The sequence below is a fragment of the Ciconia boyciana genome, chromosome 3, assembly GCF_034638445.1.
Source record: "Ciconia boyciana chromosome 3, ASM3463844v1, whole genome shotgun sequence".
Lineage (NCBI taxonomy): Eukaryota > Metazoa > Chordata > Aves > Ciconiiformes > Ciconiidae > Ciconia > Ciconia boyciana.
In genome coordinates this window covers 68,507,655-68,520,053 of record NC_132936.1, presented here as the reverse complement: position 1 = coordinate 68,520,053, position 12,399 = coordinate 68,507,655, and the positions used below count along the sequence as shown (strand labels likewise).

General features: G+C 41.6%; 1 protein-coding gene across 3 annotated transcripts in view; it reads right to left on the bottom strand.

Annotated features, from left to right (window-relative positions):
* The window catches only part of PHACTR2 (phosphatase and actin regulator 2), a 140,699-nt gene that overhangs the window by 17,246 nt on the left and 111,054 nt on the right, over positions 1-12,399 (bottom strand). For 2 of the 3 annotated variants that reach the window (XM_072856014.1, XM_072856015.1), the window contains exons 5-7: positions 7,424-7,660; positions 3,204-3,753; positions 1,722-1,921 (exon numbers count right to left, since the gene is read on the bottom strand). In XM_072856014.1, coding sequence (XP_072712115.1) covers positions 1,722-1,921; positions 3,204-3,753; positions 7,424-7,660 — 987 coding nt within the window. The remainder of the gene's footprint in view (positions 1-1,721; positions 1,922-3,203; positions 3,754-7,423; positions 7,661-12,399) is intronic. The other variant, XM_072856016.1, reaches the window with a different exon arrangement.

Sequence of the window (12,399 nt, the reverse complement as noted above, 5' to 3'; positions counted from 1 at the left end):
TACAGTTTAGAAAAGTGCTCTGAGTGCTTGTAAAGTAACCTAGGCAGGAACCCCCAGGCACTGAAGCAAGCTGTTTCTCCATAAAAGAGATACAGCAGGGACGAGGGCCATGCAATTTTGGCAGCATTAGCTTCAGCCACCTGTGGAAGGCAGAGTATTTTTCATGGCCTTTAGTCCTTCCCTTGTCTGTTGATATTCTGACCGAGGGGGCTACATATGTCCTAGGTTGGCAGGTTTTCATGACATTAGATAGTTTGGTAAGACCACAGGCTCCCAGCTCACTTCTCTTAAGACCATGCTGCTGTCTGAATACGTGAATTTTTGGATCATATTCAAACCCAATGCAGAACTGCAGAAGACTTCAGCCTCTTGAGCTAGCTGGCACTTCACCTTCTGCTGCACCACTGTCCAAGGAAAAAAAATGTTCATTTTCCCTCACCCCCCTTCAGTACACAGCACTTTCGTGTTCAGGCCTTCTTCACTGAGCACAGCGAAGCACCTCCTCCTGAATGGCTGTGGGCAAGGCTCTCAAGCCATGGTTTGACGGTCATTTTATTCTGACATAAGGCCACCCTGCCGGTGGTAGGGGTAGGGCTGCCCTCCTCTCTACCCCTGACAGGTTGTTGCTGCCACCTCCTTTGCTCCAAGCAAAGGTGCAGCCATGTGGTGAGCTGGATCAGGGAACTAATTCTACTGAAAATCAACCACCACTGCAAAAACAAATATGAGTGCTGGCCTAAGGGAAAAAGGAACAGCTGGGAGCAGGGATGAAGGAGAGGATGGGCAGCACAAGCCCCTTCAGCAGCAGCAAGGACTTCTGCCAAGTGATATATGATGAAGATACAGCCATGATGCCAGGTGAAATTTCAAAGCTGTAAACTTAGAAGTAATCCACTGTGATCTACTCTGTCCGCTAAGGTGCTCCAATGCTTAAAAACACCCTGATCAAAAGAGGAACAAAAGACTTTCAGACAGTGAAGCTGCTGACTGACAGCTTCCTCTGTCGTCCATCCCTGCCTGTTACTCCCACAAGAAACTCTGGGATTTCTAGTGCAATTCAGTTGAAAGCTACACTGGTGCTTTAAAAATAGAGGTTCATGACATGGGCAAGCCAAATTAATGGCTCGTTGATGCCCTAATGTGGAGGCCTTGCTCCATCCTCATGTTATCCTTAACCTGCTCCTCCCACCTCCACTCCCACCCATGCAATGCTCGATCTCCTCCCACCATTGCACAGGCCCCAGCAGGTTTCTGATCACTATTGTCTGGGAGAAGCGGGACACTCATTTCTCACTAGTGGTAAAATATTAAATCATCTAAAACCATCCCATGCAGCCATACCCTCCACTCTTTACTTTGCACTAGCATGGGTCAGGCATGCTCACGTAACGCAATGTGCAAAATGTAGCCTGCAACTTCTCGGTGGGATGCCCTGCTAGAGAACCAAATCCTGGAACAGAATCACCCATAGATTGATGTGCTTGCTAGCAGCTCCATCCCAAAGCCTTTGCCCTCTTGAAGGCCACAATTTAATGGAGGCAGCTGCACAAAAATCTCACTGGGTGTAGGTGTCTTTGGACTACACTCAACCAGTAAGATCCAGTTAGCAATCTGGATGCAATCACAGCAGCTTAGTAGGCTCTCTGAGCCAGCCCAGGCTAAACATTTATATTAGATATATCCGAAGGTGGCCACCCCCTCCCTTCTTCTCAGGGGCTTACTTTCAGCACTTGCATTATCATCATCATCATCATCATCATCATCTGTGTACAGTATGGGTCCGTCAGAGTCCGAGTCGCTGCTGTGGCTCTCTCTGCTACTTTCACTCTCAGGAGGGGCAGCAGCATCAAAAGCCTCCTCCACTGGTTCAGAGTGTGCCTGGTCAGGTGCCTCCACTTCTTGGTCTTCTTTGGTAGTCAAGCTGTTAATTCAGAAGCAGACATGGTGTCACATTAATACAAGCAGCACAGAACACAAATGGGAGACAGACTGTATAAGAAAGTATGAAAACAAAAGTTCTGTTACTCTAACTTCTCTCTTTCTAAAAAACATACATATATAAAATATATATAAAGTATGCATATGTGTATATGTATCTATATGTATGTATGTTAGGAAAAAAGATGCAGTCTGGAATGACGTGCTGCAAAGTCTGTATAAAGAAAAATCCTAATTCTTTTTTATTTCTCGTGGGATGGAACCAATAATACATAAAAGCTACTAAGAAGAGAAAAAAGAGCTCATAAAGTTGGGGGTGAGAGGACGAGTCGGAGAGCAGATGGGAGTGCAAAGCTTCCTATTCTGGAAGCCTAACTATTTATTGTAAATACGGTTTTACTGCTGTTGAGTCCAAAATGTTCATGTCCATCACTGATGAACATGGAAATCGGCAGCAGAGTGCTCTCTGCCTTGGGAAGATCTTCATGTAAAGGAAGGGTTGAGCAAGGGGAGACGCAGCACAGGAATGTAATGCTGGAACAGAGATACCAGCAAGAATTTAAAGGAAAGTCTCTAGGCACTGGCATCTAGACTAAACGCTCTTGGGTTTTTATGAAAGATGCTGATTCTCGTGACAGGGAAAAGACAGATCAATAAGCCAGTTTCTTTTTTGCTGCCAACTATTTTGCTTAAAAAATGTAATTATGACCTTGCTCTTGACTAGATTTTACAGTATCCGAGACTTAGACAAGCTATTAGGGAGTGACAGACCAAACACCTACTAATCAAAGCCTGAAACTGTCATTTTCAAGTCTGCGAGTAAATTCAGCTATAATTCAATTCAGAGAGCTTTAGCTGTGAGATATTTAATGATATCCACAAAAAAAGTCAACCCCCCTTGTAATTCAGCATCATTTCTTGTTTGCCTTTATGAGAGAGAAATAAAAGTGTTATCAGCTACTAGCTGAACTGCCGACCACAGTGGTCGCATTAAGCCACGCAACGAGGAGGGAGGCAGGTTATGAGCAATGACCTTCTGGGGAAACACGAGGTACTGCAGGCGAATGGCTCAAAGAGAGGCGAAGAACAAATTGTGCTGGGATGCAGCACTGCTCTGGGCCTCCAAGAAAAGGACACAAACTGTTACCAGTCAGCAGAAGAAACAGAAGAGATACCCATGCGCCTACAGCGTCCCTTACGAGAAGAAATGTGGCTTCCTTGGCTGTGCGCCTGACCACTTGCCCATGGCAGCCGTACCGTCTTACCTTCTTGTGTCTTCTCCACTAGCATCTGGACCGCTGTCTAGGGCCGTACTGCTCAGGCTCTCGTCTGTGCCATGCTCAGTCTGGAGAAGAGGTTTAGTATCCGACGCGGGGATGGCTGGCCCTGCCACGCAGCCCTCTGACACGTCCTGGGCATCTGAGGAGAGAGCGGGCTGACCAGCGGCAGCAGGAAAAGGAAGCGGAAGTGGAGGTGGAGGAGGGGCAGCGGTGGGAGGAGGGGGGACAACGAGCTTGCTCGGTTGGTCTGCGTCCTCCGTTTCAGAAATTACTATGGAAGGTTGCTCAGGCTCGGGTTTTTCTGCCTTCGCTTCCAACCTGTTGGCTGTGGCACCTGAGGGGGGAGAAGCAGCCCCATCCGGCGCTGTTCGTGGGGCTGACTGTTTCCCAGGTTTTTTCTTGCCCCTGGGAGTCCCTGATGTGCCCGATTTGCTGGAAGTCTCCTTAGAGGCTTTGGGATGAGATGATGTGGACGAAGGAGATGGTGATGAAGAGGACTTGGAGACTGGCGGGTTTTTTGCATGAGAGGAACTAGCTAAAATAAGAAAAGATAAAGCATTTTACAGTCTTGCAACTATACGATTTTTGCACCGTTCTTTCTGCATGGATTGATGTCTGCTGATATTCAAAAAATGAAAAAATTACATTTGATACTTCTACAATCATTCATCTATATGCTTGAGACAAGTAAATGTTGCAGTGCAAATTTCACCTTTCAGGTGGGAAAAACTGAAATGATGAATACTTGCCCAAGAACAGTGGAGGGGATCAACCTCACAAATGGGTGAGAGTTTGATTCTAGCATTCTGCATTGGCCCATTACAACTTGCCTGGATGTCATCTAAAAAGTCCACTACTTATTCCAAATGTGTTTAGTGCCCTATTTAAAAAAATTGCTACCAGAGAAAACTGCCTGACCTTTTCTATTATGTGAATTCTTCGTCTGAGCACTTGGAGAACACCATTGATTTTCCTTATGCTTTTCAATGAACACCTAAGGACCATTATGGACATCAGTTAATTACCTTTCACAATGTTATTGCAAATGGTGTGCTCCTAGGTAACGGCAAGCAGCAGAGGACAGCAAAACAAGATGTACCTTCAGGTCCAGCTGGGCATCTCCATAAAACAGAGGCAGAAACCACTGATCTCACTCTGCACAACTGATCTCCATATGGGAGGAGGCACTGAAGGCCTCCTGTATATACTGGAGGTCTTCGTCTTACCAGCGACCAACTCAGGTAGCCTTGAAAATGTAGTGACACGAGGTTTTGACACTAGCTGTACAAGCTGGCCAGTGATGTCGCTGTTTAATCCTGTGATACTTACTATACTGAAGCATATATGTATCAATGCCCAAGTTTGCAAGAGATTTCAGCTAGCTTGCATGCCCATGTGCATTCCAGTCACATTTCTGATTGCTGTGTTGATGCACCCATCATCTGGACTGGGAGCTTCAGGCTTCTGACTTTCATTTAAAAAGCAATAACAATGACAACCATCTTAACTACTCAGTCCTTTTCATCAAAATGCATCCAACTCAAACACTTCTGCTGTAATAAAAACGCATTAACCTCAAGAGAACAAATGAAAGCATTATAAAGCTACACAGCAGCCTTGCGGCTAAGCTTACTGAGTAAAACAGAGAGCTGTAATAGAAATCTGCTGAAAGGCCTACTTTACTTATAAGCATTTAAATAAAAACAAAACCCCAGCAGATTAGGATAGAACCAAAATACAGATACTGGCCATAATAAGCTCACGATATAAAAATAGCTTTCACAGTGACACTGTTCTCAGTCTCAAAGAAGATGGAAAATAATTCAGAATACACATTATACTGTTCTCTTGTGTAGCTGAATGTTATGGTTTATAAACATTTAGAGTGCTGTGAGGCTTTCAGCACATCTGGAAAAATCCGCAGAAACTCATGACTTCAGGCAAATCACTGTCCCTCTTTGTGCTGCAAAGTAAGTGTAAAGGGCACAGTATGGAATCTACTGATATTGCACTAATCATCCACATCAACTACAAATCACTGACTTAACTTGCCGGCAAACCAAAAGGAAGCCAAGAAATGGTATAGGCAGCAGTTCGTAATTGCAGTGGAAATAGATGGTGGCTCCAACCTGCATATTATTTAGCTGAAGCCTTACTGAGTAAGTGGATGGTAGTAAGAAAGGGCTCTGGTTCTGATCCAGCAAAGCACTTAAACACAGGCTGGAGGTCAACAGAACCAGTTACATGCTTAGACTTAAGAATACCAGCATAATACATATATACAGCCACACTATAATTGTTGCTGGGAAAATGTCAAAAGATGTTTCCATTGAAAAAACCCTTACATTATTCTCAAAACCTTTTTGGACCTGCAATCAGATACAGCAACTTGAAAGATTTCTCCCAGGGAAAATCCCTCCTACACTTCCACGTGGGTCAAAAGTGCTATTGCTATTGTTGCTTTTGACTGGGCTGGCTGACAATTTTCTGTCATGCCTCTTTTTCAGTAGAAGATTTGAATTTTGTTTAAATGAAAAATTTCATGGCTGTGACTTGCCTTTTGGCACATGTCCATGCTTACGTTTAAGTCCCGCCTTCTCCCAACTCCACTATTTCAGTTTGGAAACCTGTTGTGGTGCCCTCAGGAGAGCCACAGCTCAGTTGGTACTCACATTCCTCTTCTCCTTCATGGGACTGGATCACTGGCTGCATCATGTGTTCACTTTCACGGGGATCTGATAAACCTCTTGTACTAAATACTGCTCCCCATCAGCTCCATTTATTAAGTATTGCCCTACTTCAAATGAACACAATGTACCTAATGTTGGAAGAAATTACCAGTAGAATATGTACTATTTTATATAAGGGATATATTGATATATTTTATACCCATATGGTCTCAAGCATTGCATAACATTTCAGCAAGGCTACTAAAAGACAAATCTGGAATCTGAATGTATTTTAATTTAAGAACTGAGATACCTGAGAGCTTGTTACCAACCATTGGTCTAGACATTTCTTTATGTGATGGGTTGTTTTATTTCTGAAAGGTCTGCTGTTACAAGGTTCCTTCACCTGGGAAGAACTGAGTTTTCCAGCTGAATGTGAAATACAAGCAGCAAATTCTGGGTTTTCAAAATATTTATTCTTGTGGTTGTCTGATGTAGTAGGGACAGTTAATACCAAGTTAATGGATATTTTATGGCAAAGTTATTATTGTAACTCTAGTAGTCTTGCAGTGTTTTCAAACAGTCCTCTTCTGTGTGCTTCAAATATAAAACATGCCAAAAGGTACAAGCTACGAAGAGGTATACTTGGAGAGAAAACTGGAGGGACTGAAGGGCTTTGAAAGACTGACAGAGGATTGAAAACACAAGGCTTGTGTAAGTTGGCCAATGCACAGTCCATTCATCATAATACCGCTTGTGTTCAAATTGTATTTGATGTTTTCATTTTGGTCATCGTCTAAATCACAACCATTCAAACTCGAGATCAGTACCTTAAGAACAGCTACCTATAATCTTTAATCTAGCATCACTGCTGAATTTCGGTTTGAAAGTGTAGTGATAAACACATCTGCTATGTGCCTGATGATGGACATTTTCCATTTCCAGTGCGTATTCAGAATCACAGCAAGCCACCAACCAGCTCAGGGAAGCCTGGCCATTTCTAAGGAGTTATAGTGTGTTGTTTTGGTTTTTTTTTCAGCTAAAACAACGGCTACTCAACAGTCTTTGAAGATGTCTTCATGGTTTTATCCTTTACCTCTTTGAGATCTTGTAATCTTGTCAAATTAATCAGAATAGCAGATATTTCCAGCAGAAAGTTACAGCAATACCAAGGTAGTTTTACTCTGGGGCAACTCATATGTTTGGTTTCAGAAGTCACCTTTTTCCCTGCTGATTCTTCAGCAGTTCTCACGGTCATTTTGTTGCCAGCATTCACACTTGAGCTGGGAATTCAATATAGTCTCTGATGTGCTTGGTGTTGTGCACAGGTTCATTAAACAGCAAAGTGATTTGTCCGCTGTCTGGAGTGTTTGCAGACAGCAGAACCAGAGCTCAGCAGGAAGCTAGCTAAAAACATCCATGGCATGCTCTTTAGTAACCCTGCTATGTACAAAGGCAGAAGTTATTGTAAGACCAAGCCAAGTCCCTCCATGCACATGCACCCACCGTAACTGGCACTGCCTGTGCAGTACTCACCAGCTTCTCGATTTGCACTGTGACTTGTTGGCTTGGGCGGTGGGAGAGGAGGCTGCTTAGCAGGAGCCTTTCCCTTTTTTTTAGCATGAGGTGCTTCGTTACTCTTATGGCTGGTAGTGGTGGAAGCAGCAATAGCATTTTTTGGTGGCAGTGGAGCTTTTTTAGACTTAGGCTTAGGCTTGGGTAGTGGTGGAGCATGGGATGCCGGTATTTCTGGGGAGTGATCAGTAGTGCTCTCTATGGATAAGAAAGTGAACAGAAGCCAACTGACACAGATATATGCCACGTACATTCAACAGCAAGCCTGACAACAATGACTACTTTTTGCTGCTTGAGCTCTTGGGAATCAGGAGAAACTTCTTCATCTTTTGCCTCTTATTGAAGTATTATCTCAGAAAAAAATTACTGTCTGTCTCAATTCAAGTCCTTCTCATGGAAGATTTCTGCCAGACACTTCTCTCAGTCTTATCTATTCTAGACCTCCAAGGATCATCCTTAATGTTCCGTATCCCCAACTAGACTACTGGCTGCAAACTAAACAAGGGAAATGCCATTTACTCCTCTAACAAATTCCCTCGGCTTCTTTCCAGCCCTCTGAGATCAGCAGGCTATAAAACTCAGATTCATGTGAATCTGAATGTGAACAGGGCCATTCTCTCAGCCATGGGTTCAAATATGGCTATGCAGCTGAAATTTTCCCCTGAAGCAACCCATTGTCCTAAGCTGCAGACTGCTTGCTCACAGCAACTTTATTTTGGGTATCTTCCCCAGGGTATTTCTACTCTTCAGAAAGAGATGAAGCTAAATCAAATAGGGTATCATTTACCATGGGAATGGCCTCCTCTCCTGCAAGCTCTTTGGGTACTGTTAACAAGATTGCACTTTCAAGAATCAGCAGTTCCTTAGTCAATGGGAATTTGGACTGTATCTACATTGTGTCATGCAATAGGAATGGCTCTGTAGAGTGAAAGAGGTAGCACTGAGGACCCAGTGTCCACAATGTGCATTTCAGGAGACGACTTTGGACTAGCTTCAGGCCAGTTCTGTAGATGGCATGCCCAGTAGTAGTGGGAGCACAAGTTCCTGAATGTATCTTTTGGCTTAGCTTCATCCAAAAGAAACCTGGTTTGTGTGCTCTGCAAATCAAGGAAGGGTAAGTGGGGATGACCAGGAAATTAACTTCAAAAGTGCACGCCTAATACCAACTGTAATGTTAATGTAGGTGAGCCATTTACAGTCAACATAAAATTTTGTAACATAATTGTTATGGTTGTAAGACTAGCTGTTCCCAAATGGATAAATGGGAACTAGCTGTTCCCAAATGTTCTCAAATAGATAAAGATGGGAATCTTTATCTATTCAGTTACACCAACTCTGTGCCCATTCAGTCTCAAGATAGCCTTCCTAAACCTTCCAGAAAAAGGATATTATAAAAGCAAGAGCATACCATCAGAATCAGATGGGCTTTATTTGCATGTTACTAAAAACTACAGTGGCTGGGGAAGAACGGATCCAATCAAATACTGCAAGGACTTCTAACAGTCTCTTTTATCACTTGAGAGGAAACCAATTCATTTCTTGCAGTATGTTCCTATTAAAGCCTCACTCTTCCACACATTCAATGGCCATTTCTGGATCTCCTGTCTGTTCCTTGCTCTCTTGCTTCCCATGTAAAAGATTCCCAAGAGATAAGCAGCACCTTTTCATCTTAAGATTAGTAGATGAAAAACAAATAATGTGTTGGACAACAATGACATTCTTCATCTCATAAACAAAGCCTTTTCAACCTGTAGCTTAAGGCTTGTTAACATGAACCTAATGCATCACCTGCAGTTATCAAAAGCAACATGCACACACATGTCTTTTCATGAACTGAAGGAATTAACATTAACTGTCCAGTGTCTTCCTCCTTTATTTCCAGCCCATTATAGACTAATATGTTTTTGCTAATGTTTTGCAAGAACCATTGCATAGCAACCTTTTACAGCTTTCAAACAGATTATTTTGAGTACAGGTTCTTGTACTGCCTCTTTGTTTTCCAGAGGAAGAACTCTGGACCAGAGAAAGACTTTTGAAGAAGAAAGAAACATACATATTTGTTACATTCTGCTCCCCTTTTATAGCAAAAAGCATCTCCTTGTGAAATTCTACCTACCTTCATTCAAAGTTGAAAAACTGATTTAATTCTGAAAAAGCAGGACATTTTAAAATTGTAATTCCATTAATAACAAACATGGCAAGAGAAGATAAGATTTTGTATTTTGAAGATCTTGAAGGACATGATGATCAGAAAGAATTTTAAGTATAAACAATTCTTTGATATACCTTTGACTTATGGGTCCAGCATGCTAAAACTTTATTTACTAATAAGAAAGAATTTAAAACTTGTGTACTTATACACCATTACTGTGTTTTGTTTCCAGTCATATTAGTAGAGAAAATATTAAAAAGAGAACAATAACCTAGTAGAAAGAAATACACCATTCACCATATTCTAAAGTAATACAGTGCAATTATTTAGAATCTCAGTCAATCTACATTAAACTACATGACTGATTAAATAATGTGTATTAGAATTTATCTTCTGATTCAGGAAAAAAAGTATAAAATACAAGGCTAAAGCTTTACTTAGTTGCAAATAAACACACCTTGGTGACAACCAACTAATAATTTTCAAATTTTCTTTAGAGAAATAACTAAAAACTATAAATGAAAAATAAAATTGGAACAGTTCATTCACATCAAAGTTCTTGCTTGCAGACTTCAGTTGTGATTAAAACTGGCAATTTATATAACATTGATTTTAACTGAAATACCTTGCCATCACTAGGATATCATCTTTATCTTGGACAGCTCTTTCCATACTGTTATGTACATCATACCAAAGACTGGCAGACTCTTTCTGCCCAGCAGCATCCTATCTGCTCAGATAGTTACAGCTCTCATCGAGTCTTGACTGCCCCTTAATTACGTACATGCCCTTTTCTTGGCCTTGACCAATGAATCTTCTTTTTGCTCATAGCCATGAGGAAAGCTGTGGTGAAGATTATTGCCTTTGACCGTATCATTCCTCTTGGCGTCTTATTAGCTTTGCCATTTTTATCTTTGTTAGCTTCATCTTTTTCATTTCATCAGATATAAACCTGACTGCCCTCAGTGTCAGCCTGATCTTGCTTGAACTATCGTTTCTCATTTACTCTTGAGATACAGATTTCCAGTTCCTACCTGACCAGTCCTTTACACCAGCTTTTGCCAGCAATAAGCCAAGTTTTGAAGCAGATGCTTTTCATTGCTTTTCCTCTGCTGCCCCTCAGGCTTTGTGAACATTCACTGACTGTTGTCCCTCAAGCTCCCCTCTGCTGTGATGCCAAAGCTGACAATTTTTAGGCTGCTGGCATTGTGCTTGTTATCCTGGTCCGGTCCCCTCTTGTTTTTCAGTGCCTAACCACAGTGTCCTCTCTTTTACTGCAAGTCCATTGGAACTTTTTTGTGTTTTTCTGCATTTATATAAGACACTAAAATAAATTCCTGGTATATACATAATTACTGTAGTAATAAAAAAAAATATTAACGGCAACAGTGGCTTGATCTTTAACAGTGACAGGGATAGTCTGATGTCTGTAAATGGCCTGAGATACAATTATGTTGTAATTGTATCTCCCTAAGGGGATTCTGCCTGAATATGGACCCTTGGTCTTCATGCCTGCTCTTTCTTTTGCATCTTTTGCCAAAACAAGGAGGCATCTGAATCAGTTCAGACCCATCTATTTGTTCAAGCCAATCCCCCAGGTAACTCAGTACCAGCTGCAATGTATTTTTATTGCTGTTGTTTTTCTTAATGTAGATATCTGTTCATCATGAACTGACCTTTTAACAAAAGGTCTCCAAAAGACCATCAGATAGGAATACCTTTTATTCACTGCTGCCTTGATCAAGATATCTGCTGTAAAAGCAATCTGCCTACAAATTACTCTTTAAATAGGAAAGCAAAGCAAATGTTAGTCTCATTAAGCATTTGGATCAATAATATGTTTATGTTTAGAATAAATTTTCCAAAGGCCAGATTTTCAAGAAAGCTCACTTTGAGACCAGATTTTCTTGTTCCCAGAAATTGTGATTGGGGCCAGACTCTCAAAAAAACTGGGTTCTCACGTAAACACCTAAATGATGGTCAGAGTTACAAAGTACTCAGTATACAACAGCTCTTGTGGGGACTCATCAAATCTCAAAGACTTTCAGAGAGATGCCAGTGTGCCATATGCACCAGAAAATCAGATTACTTATTTTGGAAGCTAAATGTGGGACCTTTTGCAAACTCTGGACCAAATGGACCTATGAAAATCCTGGGCATAGTTTCAGAAGCCATACATGACTGGGTTGTATAATACAAGATTTTTTTCTTTACTTTTGTCAACTTCTAAGGAACTGAAGGCCAAAGCTGTTCTACCCCAGGATTTTGTCATACAGTACTGGTATTTTTGTTTCTACAGCTAAAGCAGTGACATGAAGCTAGCTCACAGAAAACCAGCAATGCTGCAGCACAAGCATATAATCTACATGAACTGCAAAGCACCCTTCTCCTGAAAGATGAGCACAACTCAGCAGAGTAACGCTATGTAAAATGGAAGTTGGGAATAAAGTATGATTTGTTGTCTTTTGCGGAATGACTCCCTGCAAAATGAACCTCAGTAACAGTTTTGAGAATCATGAGTTTCCTTTCCAGCCTATGCAGAGAGCTGTGTTTTGATTAATCAAAACCCAGGAAGCTGTCATTCAGAAACATGGGACACAGGGCAAGACAAGTTGTCTTTTGTCTCTTTTTTTGGACTCATTGACTGTGCTGATGCAGGTGGTCAACTCATACAAATCCTTTCATAAACTTCAGATTTAACCATCTCTATTTTTTGTTCCTGCTATTGCTACTAGAATTCTGTTCAAGAAAAGACCCATTCTAATTGTTAGAAAGCTTCCTTTAA